The 19876-nt window shown below is 46.4% G+C and overlaps 1 protein-coding gene across 2 annotated transcripts in view; it reads left to right on the forward strand.

The window, feature by feature from the left end:
* The window catches only part of GATA3 (GATA binding protein 3), an 18800-nt gene extending 695 nt beyond the window's left edge, over nucleotides 1-18105 (forward strand). The window contains exons 2-5 of one of the 2 annotated variants that reach the window (XM_014532597.1): nucleotides 1916-2452; nucleotides 7687-7832; nucleotides 11995-12120; nucleotides 15994-18105. In XM_014532597.1, coding sequence (XP_014388083.1) covers nucleotides 1916-2452; nucleotides 7687-7832; nucleotides 11995-12120; nucleotides 15994-16278 — 1094 coding nt within the window. In that variant the 3' untranslated portion in view covers nucleotides 16279-18105. The remainder of the gene's footprint in view (nucleotides 1-1915; nucleotides 2453-7686; nucleotides 7833-11994; nucleotides 12121-15993) is intronic. The other variant, XM_014532596.1, reaches the window with a different exon arrangement.
* Nucleotides 18106-19876: the final 1771 nt, after the last annotated feature.

The raw sequence follows: 19876 nt of genomic DNA on the forward strand, positions 1-19876 counted from the left end.
CAGGCTCCCCGCCGGCACCCGGCGCTGGCCCAAAGCGGCTCAGACTCGGTTCTTGCAAAGGGCTTCGCTCCTCCAGCTATCTCGTAGCTCCTTCTGCCAGCGAACACATTTCCAGAAAGGCCCGAGAGCCGTCTTTCTTCACAGCCCTGATTTTGACTGCTCCGCAAAGCGAGTACCTTAGGTTTCTAGGCAGGTCTAGCTACGCCTGCGCCCGGAGGAATGGACTTCTGGTGCTGTAAGGGGTTTAGGTGGAAAGACTCCTGTCCTAAGGTGGAGACATTTGCGGTTTCCTAGATTCCCGGCTGCACAGAATTTTCCTGCGGCTTTGCTTGTAGGTTGCCCCTTTGCTGCTCCCCGCAACGACGGCCTTCCCGTCTCCCCCGGCCTACAACAGTCCCTGAGGCTCCCAAAGAAGGTTGAGGATCCACCAGGGTTTCTTTTTTTATGGAGGAGCGATTACAGTTGCCTTAACTTTGTTTTTCCTTTCTCTTTCACCTTGAGAAGTTTGGGAGTTCTGAAATGCTAAAAGGAAACCCAGCCCTGTGTAGTTGGGGTTGGGGGTGGGGAGGGGGCACTAGCGCTTGCCAGCAGCAAGGGTGGTTTTTAAAGAAGAAATAGCAAAGTTTCACACGCGCCAGGCTCTCTCAGTGCCGGGGTTGGCGGAGATGACAGAGCCCCTCCGGCAGCAGGCGTCCTCCGCCCTGCTGTCACCACGTTTCAACCATTGTTTCTGCGGATGGGGCGCTCTTTGCCCTTGTTCGGTGCAGATCAGCAGTTCAGTGGAAATGCGTGGATGCAGACTTCATACTATTTACTATACTACTTCCTGCATAATCTGAATCTTGACCCTTGGTGTTCAGAGAACTCTCCTTCCCCTCCTCTCTCCTCCCCTTCCTCCCTCTTAAGATTTTAGTTTCAGTATTGTTCTTAATGGTTAAAATAGAACGTCAAACGCTGAGGCAGGCCCTGGATTAAAAGATTAAGGTGTGTGTGGATTTGAACTTGCAGTTTAAATTCCCCCCTCTCAGAGTGGATGTATGGACTTGTCTGGGTTATGGCTACCTTCAGCCGTGTGTGAGCGAAACATACACATGAGCTGGAATTGTGTGTATCAGGAGCTCAGGTGAACATTCACTTATCACACTGTGTGAGGGACAACTTGGAGGGCATCTGGACCTTAATTTATTTTCTTCTACAGGATTGGGGAGGGTGAGAAAGGCATCCCAGGGCACAGCCTTGAGAACTTTCTCCAGCAGTCTGAACACTTACAGTTTCCCTGCAAATCCCGTATCAGGCCTTGCCAATTATGAGCAAGCACTGAAGTAGGGTTACCTGCAAGGGACCCTAAGAAGCTCCCCTCTCCTCTCTTCCCAGCCCTTTCCTTCCTGCTCTGGGCACGGGGAGCTGGGCACTGCAGCTGGCCTCTCTCCAGGCCAGTGGATTTTCCTGGTGTTGAGTGGTGAGGCCAGGCTCACCCCTTCAGGCCTCATCACTCACAGCTGACTCTTATCAGGCTGGCTGGGATTAGGTCTAGGATGGGGGACCCCGGCCATTGAAGGAAGCCAATAAATCAAGTCAGGTTCTAGAGAGGGACCGCAGGGGATGTGATTTAGAAAGTGTATCTGGAGAGGCCAATAAGCCAAGGGGCCCTTCTTCACTCCATCTCAGCACCTCTTGTGTGTCAGATACAGGCCCTTCATGCTTTGGGCTTTGATGGGACATTTGTGTGGGAGGGAGGGATGAAGTGTGTGCTGCCCAAGGTACTCGGGGCACCACCTGGATTAGAGAGAGTGGGCCTGCACCCAGGTCCGGTCTGTGTTTGGGATTTTCCTGTCAGGGAGACTGGGGTGGAGGGGAATCCGAGGGCCTCCGGGCTGTTCTCACCAGCCTTTCTGCCTCCTGCCCTTTCCCGCAGGGAGCCAGGTGTGTCGCCCACCGCTGCTGCACGGATCCCTGCCCTGGCTGGACGGTGGCAAAGCCCTGGGCAGCCACCACACCGCTTCGCCCTGGAACCTCAGCCCCTTCTCCAAGACGTCCATCCACCACGGCTCCCCGGGGCCTCTCTCGGTCTATCCCCCAGCCTCGTCCTCCTCCCTGTCGGCGGGCCACTCCAGCCCGCACCTCTTCACTTTTCCGCCCACCCCGCCGAAGGACGTCTCCCCGGACCCGTCCCTGTCCACGCCCGGCTCGGCGGGCTCAGGCCGGCAGGATGAGAAGGAATGTATCAAGTACCAGGTGCCGCTGCCCGACAGCATGAAGCTGGAGTCTTCACACTCGCGGGGCAGCATGACCACCCTGGGAGGGGCAGCATCCTCGGCGCACCACCCCATCACCACCTACCCGCCCTACGTCCCAGAATACAGCTCCGGACTCTTCCCTCCTAGCACCCTGCTCGGGGGCTCTCCCACCGGCTTTGGGTGCAAGTCGAGGCCCAAGGCGAGATCCAGCACAGGTAGGCGCCTGCTCTCCCCTGGGGTCGCTCCTCCTCCTCTGCCTCTTCCTTCTCCTAAATCCGGGGTAAGGAAAGGGGAACCCAGGCTGGCTCCACTGGGTGCTGCCCCAGACCCCTCTGAGATGTGATTTCTTTCCATTCTAACAGCCGCAAAGAACGAGGTGTGCCCCCTCTCAGTCAGTCTTCAGAGCAGAGTGGCAGTGGGATCTAATTGAACCCCCCAATGGGCTGAGAAAGGAGAGAGACAAACACAAACACAAACCCTCCCCTGCCTGCCTGCTGGGGGGTTGGGGGAGGCTGACGGCTCTCCAAGTAACCTTCAGTCAGTTTCCAAGACCAAATGGAAGGCGAGGGAATAACTCTTTAGTGTTTAATGCTAAAACGAAACCTCCTGAAACCTAAACAAACACAGGTCCCTCCTCTGACCCTTCCTGGCCTCTGAGTTCTTTTGACTGTTCCTCTCCGCCCAGCTCTACCGGGGTCATTCAGTCAGCAGAGGACAGCCCTTTATACAGACATGTGTAAATAAAGTGTATATATCTTTTTTGCACTGGGCGTGACGCTGCAAAAGCAGCCCACATATTCATTGCGTGGAAAAGGGGGTCCTCATGGTAACTTTTGGGACAGCAAGGGAGGCTCTGTCCTCGGGAAACGGCTGCGTGTAAATCAAAAGCAGACAGGGCCAGGTACCTGCAGCCCGGGCAGGGGCAGGCCAGTGTCTCAGGACAGAGTCCCGGATGGATCTGAAGCCAGAGGAGGTGGGAAGGACTGCAACAGATCTCAGGTGTGTGCCTGTGCTTCCTCTGCTCATCCTCTCTCCAAAAAGCACACACCCTGTCTTAACAGCGCACTATTTATTTATTTTCCTGGTGTAAACACTTGCATTAATGTCCACCACCTCCCAACCCACACAAAATAATTTAAAAGAAAGAAAGAATCTACCACCAATTTTATTTCTAACCAAAGCAGTTGAATCAGAAAGCTTGGGATTCACTGAGATGAGATTCAGTTATGTTTTTAGAGATGATTCTGTGAAGACTGTTGTGTGGTGGGTGTGTCCATTTCAGGGTGGGTGACTGTCCCGGTCCATTCCTACTGTCTTGCCTCTGTCCTCCGTCTATGGAGTTTCTATATACAAAGAAGTGGTGAAAACTACTTGTTTTTTATGGGCGAGATGAGCAGTCTTGAAACAGAACTGGCAAAACCCCGGTTTAGAAAACTTGAGAGGGAGGGCTCTGGGCACCCAGTGACCATGAGATCAGTTTTCAGGTTTTTTTCCAGGGTGACATTCACTCCGACTGCCTGGGTAGGACTGTCTCTATTTAGTTGATATGTTTTAGCTAATCCAATTATTTTCAGACTGCTGCACGCGACAGTTGCATTGTTTATCCCGAGCCAGGAACTTTAATAGAGTCCGGATGCGGTTAGGCTGACAGAAAAACTCAGACCTGCATGTTCAGTACATGAAAGTCGGCAGAGGGAGAGGGAGGTAGGCTGCTGGTGGAGTCAGAAAGCAAGAGGGAGAGCGGGCCAGGAGAGTGGCCTGGCTGCCTGGTCAGGGGCTGGGCTTGGCACTGAGTGGAGGGTTTGAGAGAAATGGGGTGCAGTTTTCTGCAGAAAACCTGGGATTAGATCAAAGGCTTGAGGTCTGATTGCAAAGAAAGCAGACCTGTGCATTTTGAGGTAGTGATGGGGTTTTGTTTTTTAAGTTCTCTTTTCTGGTGGGGCTAAAAGTTTTGGGGGAAGATCGTGGTATCTGAGGCCGGTGTGGTGGTTTGTGTATGGGGGAGGGGACAGAGGACTTTTTCCAAAAGCCTCTGGTTTCTCTGCCCTCATTTCCATGTTTGATTTCTCCCCGTGTTGTGCGCACCTTCGCCCCTCAGTTTAGTCTTTTTCTTTCTCTCATCTTTTCCCTAAAGACTGAATATGAACATGAACATTAGGGAGGTGGGGAGAGCTGCGGTTTCTCTAAACCAGAATCAGGGGGACCTATATACCTATTTTATTTTGTGTGTGTGTAGGGAGAGAGATAAGGAGCCAATTGAAATTTGACTTTTTACTTCCTCCTCTATTCCTTTCTCACAGTCAAAAAACAAAAAACCAAGGCCAGCACACCTGGGCATCCAGGGAGCCGGGACTTTTGGGAGTGTGGGATCGGGGAGGGGAAGTTTCTAGACATTTTCTGTGTAAAGGCGGTGGAAGTGGTGGGCATTCTTGAGAAGGGGGATTCTTTTGGTTTTAGTGGTTGCTTTTTTTTTTTTTAAACCTCTTCTTTGCACTTGCCAAGGAGGAGACCGAGAAGAGAGGGTTGTCACATTTTGGAGAAACCGTTAAGCTGTGGTTAGGGCACCTATTGCTTTTCTAATGAGGGCTGGCGCTGGGATAGATCTTTGCAAACAAAAGACAAAGCCTTTCTGCAAATGGCCACTTCTTAGCTGCCCACCTCCTGTGGGCATCTTACTCCACCTTCCTCCTCACAACCTCCACCCCTGCTTCCCACCCCTGTCCTTCAGCCCAGTTTCTGGATTTCAGTCGGAGGCGAAGGGGTGTTTGAAATGGCTGTTGAATGTCAAGAGGCCACGCAGCTTTGTGGTTCTTGTCACCTAAGACAGAGGTGTCTGTGTGAGTTGCTCACACTAGGCAGTGAGTGAGGGGAGAGAGAGAGAAAGCAGGAAACAGTCAGGGCCTCCATTAGGAAAACTGGTTGTTTGTGGAAATCACGGCCTAGAGGCAACAAGGAGAAAAGAAAAAAATAAGTAAAACCCACGCAAGTCAATCGCAAACTTGCGGAGTGAATCAAGACAGAAAATTGCTCTACTGAGCAGCGCCTTGCTGAGGAGGCAACCGTTGCTAACTCTTAAGGTCCCTCTGAAAAGGAAGCTGTCATCCTCCCCACCGCCTGACAAAGGAAAGGAAGTCAGACTATCTCGTCAGGCTGGGAGATCCCCCAGCCCAGGGTGCTTAGGAGCAGGGAGCCAGAGGAGCCTCACGCCAGCTCTCCAGCGGCAAGTAGCAAAGGGACAAAATGGCTGGGAGCCTGAGAGGCCCCTGTCTTGGCAGGATGGAGAGTAGGCAGCCCCAGCCTGGCCAGGCCAGCATCCCTGTCCCCGGATGGGGCTGACCCAGTGTCCACTTGAGGCACGGAGCCTGCAGGGCTTGCCCGCCTCCTGGCTCTGGCAGCCCCTGGCACCTCCTTGCCCACGCGCCCCTCCCTCCTTCCTCCATGCCTCCCCCACATCCAGCGGCTACAGCCCGCGGGCTTGGACCCCGTGAAAGGTGTCTGGATGCAGTTCAGTCCAAAGCCTTTTTTGAGGGCCGATGGAAGCTATTGGGTCCCTAGGAAGTGCTCCTGGCACACCAGGACCACGTTTCTGTAGATAATCACGGGGGTTCTTGGAAGGATCTGTGAAGACCCCAAGTTAAGAACCTTTTTTTAAAAAATTTGGAACAAGAGAAATAATAATAAAATCTCTTAACTCCTTGACATACATATTTTTATTTTTTGGAAAAGGAAAGTGAACAAAAACAACTCAGTACTGGCATGGACTCCACAGTGAAAGGAGACAAAACCCTCTTGCATTTCCTAAAAGTTCTTTTCCTTCTCCAAATTCACCCCTGGAGGAAAGCATGGCCACAGGTGTAAGCTCTCTGATTCCCTCCTACTCGGTCTGGGGTCTCCAGAGGCAGCACAGGCCCTGTCCCCAGGCCAGCCTTGCCCTCCCAGCCAGGAGTCAAGATTCCCCATTGCTCTGCTGGGTTGAGTTAGCTGATTAATCTCTTAAAACAACCTTTAGGAGCTCATCTCTCTTTTGCCCATCCCCCAACACCTCCCTCCCTGTACCCCAAAGAGAGCAAAACCGTCCGGGGGCCCCCGCGGGATAGAGGGGGTGGGGGTTCCTTCCTTCGGGGTCCCTTCTCAGGGCAGCCAGGTGTGGAGAACAGCCCCCAACAACCAGACAAGTTCACCCAGAAACAGTCTTCCTCCTGCAAAAGTTGAAAAGCGTTCAGTAAGCAAGCTCCCCATGTCCTGAGATGGTATTTTGAGGGATTCTCTCCAGGAGCTTTCCCTCCGGAGGTGGGTCTGGCTCATTCTTCTGCCCCTGAGTGAATGCTGCCCAAACCTCGCCTGGCCGGTTTTTGTTGATTTTGTTTGTTTGTTTTTTTGGAGAAGGAGCAACTGCAGGCAGGCCTTGGTTAATGAGCTGACCGAGAGCTCCCCCCACCCCCTTCCCTAACTGGCCTGTTCTGATCTCCTGCCTCTCACTCTGCCCCTCTCCCGGCCCTTTCCCTCCCCTCATCTCCAGGTTTCTTGCCTAAAGATGGCACTTCAGTCCCTGTCACAGTGTCTGGGAAACTGTGAAAAGCCTTGGCCTTTTCTAGAGGAAAAAAGATGTGGAAATGAGTGGACCCTGCTGGGTGTTCATCTATTACTTGCCAGCCAGGGGCATTTACAGTTTTACGGGAAGTAAAATCAAAAGCCCTCGCCACTAAAATCAGTCAGCCAATTGATCAATCTATTCATCTATTTACTATCTGTTTACCTATCTTGCCATTGATTCATCTTCCCTTTCTCCCCATCCTAATCTTTATTACTTAATCAATCTGTATAGACAGACCTACCGATGAGAATGAGTCACTTTTGTTTTCCTTTGAGGGAAATGAGTGGAATGTTTGCCTTTGGGTGTCTGGGGCTCCGAATTTTCTCAGGGAACTCTTTCGAGTTGAAATTTGCCTTGGTCCTCAGCATTGGGCAGGCCCAGAACAAGGTTCTGCGGCAGTTTATTCATGGGCCACTTCTATGTGTATGGGTTAGGCTAGTGGTCGGCAAACTCATTAGTCAACAGAGCCAAATATCAACAGTACAATGATTAAAATTTCTTTTGAGAGCCAAATTTTTTAAACTTAAACTATATAGGTAGGTACATTGTTATTAACTTAATCAGGGTTCTCCTAAAGCTTAGGAAGAGCCACGCTCAAGGGGCCAAAGAGCCGCATGTGGCTCGTGAGCCGCAGTTTGCCGACCACGGGGTTAGGCCATGAGCTGGCCATTCAAGAACTCTTTTCAGCATGGCAGCCACCTTCAAGGGAGATAGGGTAGGAAAGTTCCCTAAAAGAGGGAGAAGAGAGAAAAAAAAACTTCTCTATTTGACTGTCATTCTCTAAGTCTGTGCACTATCAGCTTTTCTGCGTTTTTTTCCCTTCCATAAGTGACTTATGTGTGATCTTGTTTCTAGAAGGCAGGGAGTGTGTGAACTGCGGGGCGACCTCTACCCCACTGTGGCGACGAGATGGCACTGGGCACTACCTGTGCAACGCCTGTGGGCTCTACCACAAGATGAATGGACAGAACCGACCCCTGATTAAGCCCAAGCGAAGGCTGGTGAGTTGTCTTTGGGAAGCATTGATCCAATACTAACCATTTGGTGTTTTTAATTTCCTCTCTCCCGGAAGGAGAGCTTTCGGCAGGAAATTGGCAGGACAGCTCAAAGTCATGTCAGCTTGCTTGGGATAGTGTCCCCCTCCTCCCCTTTTCTTTTTTCAAATTAGATGCACAGAAGAGCTTTCTCTCTCATTATTTTCCTCTCCAGTCACTTACCAAATTGTTAAGGGTGCTGACTTCTTGGTTATCAAATCGGAAATGTATTCACTAATAGCAGGACTGCTTTAACAGGACCAGGACCACTGACTTAAGATGCATTGATAATGACAGTCAGTTGGAGAAACCTAGGATGAGAATAGAATGTCCCAGGCACCCCCCAGAACTTGGCCCTGAAGTGGTAGAAGTGATCACAGCCTCAGTGCTGGATGAATCTCATGCCAGTGATTTAAGATTAATGGGGCCAGTTAACAGGATTTCACAAGCTGAAGACATTGTATGCAGTGGAGTTTTTCATCTTAGAAAGTGAGGACTTTCCACACGTAATTCCTGTGGGAAAAATTGTGTGATTCCCGGATTGCCTCTTGGTGTCACCCAGCATTTGGTCTTAGATCCCCCCATTGAACTACTATCACTAGGGTGCTAGTTTTTTATCCCCCCCCTTTTCTCTTTCTTAAACTTCTTAACCCTTTACAAACACTTGAGAAAACCTGGCGCTATCAAGCATTTATTAGGAAAACTAGCAGAAGTTCATTTGTCCACTTGTCCTCGGAACCTCAGGCCAGCTTGAATAGCAAGTGCATGTAACAGACAAATACAAGCAGGCTTGGCAGAGCATAACTTTACAACCACAGTCGAGAAATCAAAATGTTTTTTGTGGTGTTGACATTCACCATGTAGAGTGGAGAGGAGGGGGTTTTCCCATGCAAATTAATGTTGAAGAAGCATCCATCAAATTCTAAGGGGGAAAAAAATCCAAATCCTTTTCAATTTTTTTAAAAAAGAATGATGTGTCTTTCCCATCAGATTTTAGTGCAATTCAACACCTTTCACATCCTCTTCAGAAGAAGGAAAAACTTTCTAGGGATGGAAGTGCCCATGTGACTAATTTTTGGCAATCCTTAGTCTCTAAGCTTTATTCTTTCTGATCTTTGCCCCTTTCTCCAACTTTCTCAACCTTCTGGTCCCCATGCACTTTGCTATTTTTTTTTTCCTTTCTCTCATGTGCAAAGCTAACTTCCTAGGAAAAAGCTGCCGGATATCTGAGCACTGGAGATAACTCATAAACAACAACTCAGCTTCCCTAACCTAAACGTCAAGATGTTTGAACGGATCAGAACAAGACGTGTTTGAAAAAAAAAAAAAAATGGCTGGAGGTGTTAGCACAGAATGAATATGATCACACCACAAAAGAATGTTCTGAATCACTCAAAACCTGGCCTTCATTAAAAAAAAAAAGTTAAAAAGAAAAAACTAACAACAAAAACCTCTTGTTAAAAATAAGTCATGGTACTATTATAATTGAGCTTCTTTTTTTTTTAAGGTAAAAGTAAAGAAGGAAAAAGGGGAAGTAAAGTCTCAGACTGTGGGCTGATTGATGAGCGAGAGTACATTTGACATTTTCTTGGGGTTTCTTCTGTCTGGGCAGATTGCATAGGAGGCTCTCCTTGCATTTTGTATAATATTGTCTTCACTCACCTTTCAGAAGCAATCACTAGACTCTGAGTAATAATTACTTTTAATTCTAGAGTTCATTGGCTGTCACATTTTCAGCTGTCTTTTCTGTCTTACTCATCTGTTCTGGGTGGTTTTATAGTTTTAGTTCCATAGAATTCATATGCTCTGTCCCGAGAGACACTCGGAACACATTCAGGTGTTTTTTTTTTTTTTTTTTTTTTAGCCCTTAGATGCATTTGACTTCTGAGTACCTAGAACCTTTATTTTTCTTCTCTCTTATATTTCCTGTCCCTCCATCCCAGCTTTGTCTCTCCAGTTTGTTATTTTCATGTTTTGCACAGTTGCAGATTCACTGAGGGCCACCCAGCCCAACATGTAGCTAGCTCCCCGTCAGATGCATATCTAACACTGAGTAAACTCATGCAGGAAATGGGAGAAGTGACCGAAGGGAAGAGCCATAGAATTCGTCCCTCAGTGTCGCCAAAATTTTCGTAGGTCTGACAACCAGCTGACTAGCTTGCTTTATTAATGTACTTTGTCTCCTGCTAGTGAATCAAACAGTGTGGCTTTGGGAGGTTCTGCATAAATTCGCATAAAGTCTGTAGACCGGAGATGTTTTCTGAGTCTGCTCCTATTTATGAAACTGCCAATATACTGCAAAGGACACACTCTAATTTTACCAGTTGGCCTGATGTACTTGTGTGATACATTCCAAGTTGTTAGGCTGGGAAATCCGGTGGCTGAGTAGATATTAGTCTACTATATCCGAGTATTTCTTTTAAAGGAAAAAAAAAAAGTACAGGAAGATCATAATAATCACATAATAACATAATTGTCAAAATCATTAAGCACTGATTTAATGTACTTTTTTCTTCCCAAGAATACAGAAGAACCAGTTATTTGAGTGTTAAATTATCACATTTCATAAAGGCAGGTGGGGTTAGAGGCAGGTAGATTGTATTGAATTATTTTTAAAGCAGGCGTCCAAAAAGTAGAACCTTTTTGATTATGATAGATAAGGGCTGTTTTTAATTTCCAGTTCCTTAGAATGCAGAAAATAAGTACTACTACTACAAAAAAGAGAGGCTCTGCTATTTAAGCCTGTAGGATGGAGGAGCGTATCTGTAGAGCAATTTAGTGGCTTTGAAAGGAAAGGAAGCAGTCTGGTTAACTCAGGATGGCCACTGGGTTTTCCATACCCGACAGCTTCAGATCTTTGATAAAATTTTGATGGAAAAGGACGCCACAATTTCTGTCCCTTTTGTCCTATGCTTTTATAACTATGCCAGATTTTTTTTTTTTATCAAGCTAGCTGAATTCTTTCTCCTCCTCTTGCCTTTCATAATATTTTTGAGTTCAGGGGCAGGAATAATTTTGTGGTTAAAGTTTTCTTTTTATGTTGTGGGGGACGGGCTGAGTTGAGAGGTGAATGTTAGAAGTGACCCAACTCCATTTTTCCCCCAAAGTTTTTGAGTTTAATTTTCTTTTTGACAGTATGGACATAGAGAATAGTCCCCTTGTAAATGTGTGCCAAAAGAAAGTAAAAGATAAATTTCTCTTTTAAAAGATATGAAGGCAGTGACACAATCAAATAATTAAAATTCAAGTTGAGGCTGACATCTGACCTGCAAGTATTGTGCTCCGTGAACAGCAAATAGGAAATACCTAATTTCCAGAAGGTGGAATGAGATGAGAGCAGGAGGAGGGGCCACGTTCCCGTTGAAGACCAAAATCCCCTCTTTATAGTTTGTCTCATTAACTAAAAGCTGCCTAAAGAGAATGAGGATGGCTGTCACCGTGAGTGACCGAGTCTGAGTGTGGGCTGTGTCACCGTAGGACTGCCGTGAATTTGCCGAGGTCTTGTTCACTCTGGATGTCCTGCTTGGTGCTTCCTAAATTATGCACCCCATGTATGCAAGCTCACCCCGGCACAGACATTCCCATTCCGTTAGCACTCTGTTCTTTATAAGCCAGCCTTGTTTTATTGGGGTCTATGAAGTGCTTTTGGTGCCTTTGGGATTGTGCTTACTTTGCTGTTAGTAATTGTGATGGCCAGGCGCCTCACTGAGAAGTCATATCCGAGCAGTTGCACTTGAAAAAGACCTTTTGTGGGCCTGGCGAAGGAGGCTACTGGTTAATTCAGAATGGCCGCTCGAGAAAACTAAACATCTGGTGGACTTTGTGGGATAGGGAGAGGGGGAAATTGACTCAGAGGGTAGTATTGGCTTAACTGATCCTCCCAAATTCTACACAGGAGCGCAGCAGGCTAAATTCTGACCACGCGGCTGCAGGCTGGCACGCTCCTCTGCCAGTGGATCTTCTATATTTTTCTTTTTGAGGCTGCTTTTGGGGATCTTCCTTACTTTCATGTGGGCCACTTGCTAGTTTTGATTTCAATGATAATTTTTTTATGTCTGTCTCTGTAGTTCTGAAAACACATTTAACATTTGTTTTGATTTCCCCCTCCTCCCCTCTCTCCACTCCCCAGTCGGCAGCAAGAAGGGCAGGAACGTCCTGTGCAAACTGTCAAACCACCACTACCACGCTCTGGAGAAGGAATGCCAACGGGGACCCTGTCTGCAACGCCTGCGGGCTCTACTACAAGCTGCACAATGTAAGTGTCAGGGGGGCCAGCCCCAGCCGTCGCCCTTGCTGACGATGCCCAGTGCACAGCGTCACCCTTCCAGGTTCCCCCTTCTCAGTCTGCATGCTGTTCTCTGGGCCGAACAACAGGCCTCCGATAATCAGTGCAGCACAACCCAGTGTAGGGAACTGCTCTGTACAGCGTAGCCTTGCTGAGAGTGAAGGGCTTAAAGACAGACAATCCAGCCCCCGTGGTAGGTGCGGAGAATATCAGGAAACACTGCAGGTAATGCAGCGATCTAACATGGGTGGTGGATTCGGGTCTGGGTTTCTAAGGGAAAAAAACTTCCCCTTGGAAAACAAAAACAAGTCACCATTTATATTTTGATGTTTCTTTGTGTTTATATTTCTGGCAAAAAAAGAGAGCAAAGTAACTAGAATTGTAATGCATGGCATAGAAATTCCTGAAGCGCAGAGGCCCGAGATTCAGTTACTGAGGGGCAAGTCTTGGCTTACCCTGTGCTGTGAATTTTAAATGGATTCTCTGTATAGAAGACATGAGATGAAATGTCTGAGAGATTTCATCTGCTGGCTTTGTCCTACTCGGCAGAGAACCGAGGAAAGCTGAGGAAAGAATCCCAGAGTGCTTACCCAGACCAGGGAAAAGAAATCCTGCCTTTCTCCTTCTATGTGTCATTAGCAGAATGATAATTGTCAGTCACCTGGGTTTAGCTTTGTCAGTTCTAACCTTTTAATTTGGGGACCACCCATGTTGCAGTGTCTTTGCCTTAAAAAAAAAATTTCCCCCCAAACCACTCTGGCTAATAGCTATGACCTAGTGAGGCCTGAAGTTTGCCTTAGTCCCAAAGACAGAATTGTCTTTGCCTCTCGCTGTCACTCTCTTCTTTGGCTCCGCCTGATTTTCCGAAAGTCTCGTGGCCAATCTGACTTTGGCAAAGTCTGGGGCTGAACGGGGAAAAGGCAGAGCGTTTTGCTCACGGCCATTCTGGCAGTCACCTCTTCTTACCCAGGAATACCTGGGAACTGGGGAGGAAGTGTTTCTGGTTAAATTTTTTCAGTCACAGGAGAACTTCTTAGGGTGACCCCAGCACCCTTGTCCTTTCTTACCTTTTGGGGATAAGTTGCTGAGATTCCCAGAGAGCCTGCAAAACTCACCTCCCTGGCTTCAGTGCCACCCTCTTGCTACGGGCCCCGAGCAGGGCCAGCACTGATGGAACCAGGGTCTTCCTTCTCTCTCAGATCCCTGGCCTGTGTCTGCATACATCTATCAGCATGGAAGCCCAAGTCCGTTTTCCCTCAGGGGAATTTACTTGCTCACTGCAGTGGAGAGAAACAGATTGGTGATGAAAATCTGGAAGATTTGGGGCATTCGAGTTTATGAGCTATCCAGTCATCAGCACAGCCTATAAAATTATTTTGGAGTTGTAATTTATGATTTTCAAATAACCTTTCATGTTACTTGATTACAGTGGAACCTCAAATAGTCTCATGAGGTAGACAGAGCAGAAATTATTTCTATTTCCGGTTTACTTGAAGAAATTATGACTCAGAGAAGCAAGTAACTTGTGCAAGGGAACATGGCTGGTGAAGTGGCAGAGGCAGGACTGATTTCAGAGGAGCTGATGGCTTTCCCGGGGAGCATCAGAACTGATGGGGACCAGTGGAAACTCAATGCCTTCTCGTTGTAGAATGTACCCGAGTTCAATTCAAAGCAATGAATTGTGTGTGTTTGTATATATCTTTCCTATTTCCATAGAAGTATGGGCAATTAACCAGGTATGAGTTTCTTTGACTCCTTAGCCATGATGAGATATGATCTCACTTGTGTCCAAGCTAAGATAAATGTTTCTGAATATTATGAATTTCTCATCAAATCGAAGAAAAGTCCAGGCACTCTCTTCACCGCTCATTCTCCTCCTATTCTTAATTAGCTCATGACTTCATGGCTGGGCTCCTGTGGGAGAGAAACTTGCTCATCAGTAAGAGTGGCTTTTCTGTCTTCTCTGGTTTAGTAAGAATTCACAAAAGGGGTTTATTTTTGTGTATTTAACAATAAGAGATACTAATCCATTAACATTCTCTTCGTGTTGTTGTTTGTTCTGCCCATCGAGATACCTGCATATGTATGCCATAAGTTAGTTCCCCTTCTGCTTATCTATGTGCTTAGATAACTACCTATCTCAGTATCAGTGAATCTAGGTGGTGTTGGGACTAGTTATCTGGGTTTGTGTGGCTATCGGTGTAACTAGATGTTATATTTAGATATCTGGCTGTGTGTATCTAGATATCCCGGTAAAGAGCTGTGTGTCCGGACATTATCTGGGGGAAGATTTGATGTGACAGTAGATTCCTATCACCTCTGTAGGCAGCACCTTTACCTTGATTATAACTTTGAAGAAGGAACCCAGAGATGTTCTTTTGGCAACGACCTTTTAGCTCTTCTGCCATCACTTACGCTGCCTTCCTGGCACAAGGGGAAATCAGGTCTCAGCTCCAGTGTGAGGTTCTGTACCCCCCCACCCCCTGAAAAAAACCTAGCTCAGCTCCAGGAAGCTGTGTGTTTGCTGCTCTCAGAAGCGTGGTCAGCAGCCCGTCCCTCTTGGCTGTTTGAATTCTTTCTTCCTTAACTGCTGTTTGTTCACTTTTGGAACAAACAGGTAGATCCTAGAGCCATGAGAAACTTCTTTTTTTTTTCACCCTTGAGGATGTTTTTTCCCAGGAGTCAGGAATGACCGAGACCCTGACATTCCCTCCTTGAGTTGCTTTGCCTCATTCCCTGGAAATGAGGCCAGATGTGGTTTGCTGCATGGGACAGATGGCTGCTATTGCGGTTAATCTGATTCTGACTCCTCATGGAGAGTGGTCTCTGTGGCTTTGCAATGTCCCCTGTCTTGATTCAGCCTACCACCCCCCTCCAAAGCAAATGTATCTTTAAAAGAAGATCAACAAGTCTCATGGAGAAGAGAGAGGTGGTATGCTGTCTCAGAGGCTGAAGACTTGTGACCTTTCGAGTAGTTGCTTGCCTCTGTCTTTAGTTCTTGCCTGGTCTTTGATTTTTAGGATGAGAGCACGTTCATGCTAGGACAGTGCTTTGCATCCCCCCAGTGGTTTAGCTGTTTGCCTAGTTAGCAGGGGAGAGTCAGAACTAGGTAGAAATTGCAATTTTCAGTCATTGCAGTTGCTGTGACATGGGCAAGAGATGACCTTCTGAAAAGATAGGTTGTATTAAAATATGACCCCAGAACATACAAATTCCTGGGGCAGATTTGACCGCACCTCTCTGCCAAAGGGCAGGTAGAAGAGAGGCAGCCAAAATTTACTTTGAATCCGGGTACAGTCCTAGTTTCCCGAAGCAGATGCACATAAACATGTCTGGCCGCCTCGGCAGTGCTTTTAAAGTCCAACACGAATTTCAGGAGAGGAGACAAAATGTTATTTCCCCCTTGAAGATGCCTCCATTCCGATGAAATAGTCTAAGGAAATCCTAATGAATAAGACAAGTTACTATATTTTAGGGAAATACAGTCCTATTGGGTGGTTCTCTAGAATGTGGTCCCTGGGGACTCAGAGTTCCCGCAGGCAGATTTCCCCCCAAGTGGCTGATGTGGATGAACATGATTAATAACCTCTGCTTGGAACACCTTTCCTCTGGTCTCTTAGTTTCGGAAACTGATAGAGGCTGACAGTCAGAGCTCCGCCGCAGACCTAGCCTGCGGGCCCTTGGGTCCCCGGGGAGGAGGCAGGATGGGGTGGGCGGAAGGGGCCCCAGGAGAGCAGAGCCCCGAGCTGGGCAGTCAGAGGGACCTGTGTTGGAGTGGGAAAGCCTGTACCATTTCAGAGCCAGCAACAAAGTAAAAAAAAAAAAAAATTGATCTTTGTTTAGATTAACAGACCCCTGACTATGAAGAAGGAAGGCATCCAGACCAGAAACCGAAAAATGTCTAGCAAATCCAAAAAGTGCAAAAAGGTACATGACACGCTGGAGGACTTCCCCAAGAGCAGCTCCTTCAACCCAGCCGCCCTCTCCAGACACATGTCCTCCCTCAGCCACATTTCGCCCTTCAGCCACTCCAGCCACATGCTGACCACTCCGACGCCGATGCACCCGCCGTCCAGCCTCTCCTTTGGACCTCACCACCCTTCCAGTATGGTCACCGCCATGGGTTAGATTCTCCGCTCGATGCTCAAAGGCCTCCAGGCGAGAGTGCCTCCAGCCCCCTCTACGTGCATTTTTGCAGGAGTCTATCATGAAACCGAGAACCGATGGATATCTGTTTGTTCTGAAGGCAGAAGGCAAAATGTTTGCCACTTTTGCCGAGGAGCTCACTGTGGCGTCTGCGTTCCCAATCACTGAATCTGGATCCCATTTGTGAATAAGCCATTCAGACTCATGTTCCCTATTTAACAGGGTCTCTCTAGTGCTGTGAAAAAAAAAATGCTGAACATTGCATATAACTTATAATGTAAGAAATACTGTACATTTGAAGAAGACTTTATTGCATCTGGGTAGCGGTAAGGAAGGCACAAAGGATGCCAAGAATTTTAAGGAAGATGGGGGAAATCAAGTGTGGAAATTAAGAAGAAACTAGGTCTGATGTCCAAATGGACAAATGGCCAGTTTTGTTTCCCTTCACTGGCCACAGGTGCTTGATGCATTTAAAAAAAAAAAAAAGAAAAAAAGAAAAAAAAAGAACAAAAAAAAAAAGTCGTAGGCGAATCATTTGTTCAAAGCTGTGGGCCTCTGCTTAGGAAATTGTATCAGTTCGGGCAATCCGTGTTAACACTCACATTTTGCCATCGAGGGTTTCAGATAGCCTTTTCCCAGGCCTACATGCTGCGTGATCCAGTCCCTGTAATTGTTGTTTGTATGTATAATTCAAAGCACCAAAATAAGAAAAGATGTAGATTTATTTCATCATATTATACAGACTGAATCGTTGTACAAATTTATTTACTGCTAGTGTTAAGATCTGCTTTTTTTTTTTTTGTTTAATATTTTTCTTCTCTCTCAATTTTTGGTTGAATAAACTAGATAATATTCAATTGACCTAAGGTGATTGTGCTCCAGAGGGCTTCTTTTCCCTTTTGTTTTTTGATGATATTTATTAAATAGCTTCTAAGGGTACAGCAGCATCTGTCGTTTCACTCACTCCTCCCGCAGCCTGTGCTATGAGGGTAGCAGTGTATGAGCTACCGACATGCATGTCAGCGCCTTAGGCCGGACAGCCCTGGTCCGGGGAGCAGCCTGGCTGATTGTTAGCTCTGTTGTACTCTGTGTTAGTGATCACTGCCTTTAATCTAATCTGTTGGAATAATAATATAAAATAATAATAAAGTGGAAATATTTTAAAACAACCCAATAACATCGTATCAAAGTGTGGCCACGCTCTTCTAGAACCCTGTAGCTCTAGCTAATTTAAGAAAAAGAAGTTTAAAAAGAAACAACACCCAAACATGTGAAGTTATTCACTAGGAGATCATGCAAACCCCAGATCATCCACGTTTATTCCTTTGGGAAACTGGGCTCTATAGAGCCTTCCATGCAGTGCGAGGATTTACGCTGGGGTGGGCGTAACTTCCGGGGTCCCTCAGTGAGCTGCAGCTCCCTCTTCCTTGTGCACCTCGAATGAGGAGCCAGTCTTCTCGCAGGAGAAACGGGAAGATGCCCTCGCCGAGATTCCCAGGCGGACTGCCGCTGAGGGGTTCCTCACTGTTCTCTGCAAGACGTGAAGGAGCTGGGCTGGTTCTTGAGGTCATTTCTGTTGCTTTTCTACTGTCGAATTGAGTAACACCACATGGAGAGTTTATTGGAATGTTCGCGAAACACGAAATAACCGTTTTGTAACTTATGCTGTATAGTTTCCTTTTCCTCTGTTGACCGAATGTGTAACGATGACACACATTTAAAAACTTCTGTTAATCACCTTTCTGCTTTCTTAGCAAATATTTTAAACCTAAAGTTAAATGTTGAAATAAAGGAGTCGAGAATCACTGAGATGCAGATGGAGATCTTACTGGGTCCTAGTTAATGATCTACAATTCCAATGTTGTTTTCAGTTTCTTTTGAGGCACCGAAGGAAATCATCATCTATTGCCATCTGAAACTTGGGAGATTTTGTGGTAGGGTTCCAGTGTCTCAGGATTCACTACCTCGCTTCTTCACGAACAGATCTGAGTTAATGAGTGCCCTTTCACCTTAAGAACAGGGAGTTGAAATTCTTGGCATTCTTAGGGTGGGAGAAGGTGGGGGTGGGGGGGCACACAGAAAAATCCCAAACTCAGTACTCTAGCTCCATTTGTTTTAGGTACTATAGTGGCATATTTGATTTTATTCCTTCAGGAAAATGTCATTTTATCATCCTGTATATTGAGTCAACATTCTAAGATATTTCCAGAAGATATGAGAGATTTGAAAAAAATATATGATTGCTATATATGATTCAGTTTCTTAGAAGGTTATATATTTTCATGGTTTCAATGGTTTTGTTTTTTCTTCATTTAAAGTAAATATAAGACACACTAGGAGAGCAATACTAGAGAGGGTCTCACCTAGAAAAACATAACAAGATCATAGATCTTAAATATTGCTTAAATATTTTTGAGTAAACTGTACCTCTAATTAATTTTCAACCTGTTTTGCCTCAGTTTTTAAATAGTTGCATTAGCTCATCCATAGATTACTTGAGAAATATGTACACAAATTTGGGTTATTTCTCTAAAACATTTAAAAAGCCAACATAATAGAAAAAAAATACTATGTGGTTATTGCACAGCATTGGTATTTGTGAACTCCTCTCATATTTCTAACAGTGAAGTTTATGAAGTAAAAAATTCGAATTTAAGCGCTTTTTATGTATTCAACAAGTACCTAGCAAGTGTCTCGGTTGGAGTCCATTTAAAACCACTTTCTGTTTTTTAAACAGATCAGGAAATAGAGAAACCAAGACTTCAGTGTCTCATTCTTACTTTGTGACATTTACGTGTTATTCCCCTTTCAAAAAATCTACATGCGCTGTGGTGCGGTTCCCATTTGGGCCCCTGGGTTGGTTGCCAGGCAGACAGTAGGCCACAGAAGTGGGGACACCCAGAGCCTGCCTTCTGAGCTCAATGTCTATTCTCTAAACCTTTCTGTTTTTAAAATTACTCAAAAAGCCGGTTCATCATCACAGAACTTCATTTCAGTATTTCCTGAGCCTAGGACTCTGGGAGGGGAGCAGATTCTTCCCAGGTACTGCGTGCCTGACTGAGTTTGGTAAAACACCTGTTCACAAAATTAAAGCACCCAAACTCAAATGCCATCCACGGTCTGCCTCTGATACTTTCCTCACAATGGTGAATTGTCTTATTTCCATTTCAAAGGTTTAGAAGCATTATTTTTTTTTAATATATATTTTATTGACTTTCCACAGAGAGGAAGGGAGAGGGATAGAGAGTTAGAAACATCGATGGGAGAGAAACATCGATCAGCTGCCTCCTGCACACCTCCTACTGGGGATGTGCCAGCAACCAAGGTACATGCCCTTGGCCGGAATCGAACCTGGGACCCTTCAGTCCGCAGGCCGACGCTCCATCCACTGAGCCAAACCGGCCAGGGCAGATTTAGAAGCATTATTGCTCCATGTACTCTTTTGTGACATCGCCCTGTCCTCAACCTCCAACCCACCCCCAAATTTAGAACCATTTCTGTGATCTCTGCTGGACAACAGCCATTATCGACTCTTCTGTTGTTAAATTCCCTCCAATTTCCAGCTAAGGAGAGAATGAAA

This window comes from Myotis brandtii, unplaced genomic scaffold, assembly GCF_000412655.1.
Source record: "Myotis brandtii unplaced genomic scaffold, ASM41265v1 scaffold9, whole genome shotgun sequence".
Classification (NCBI taxonomy): Eukaryota; Metazoa; Chordata; class Mammalia; order Chiroptera; family Vespertilionidae; genus Myotis; species Myotis brandtii.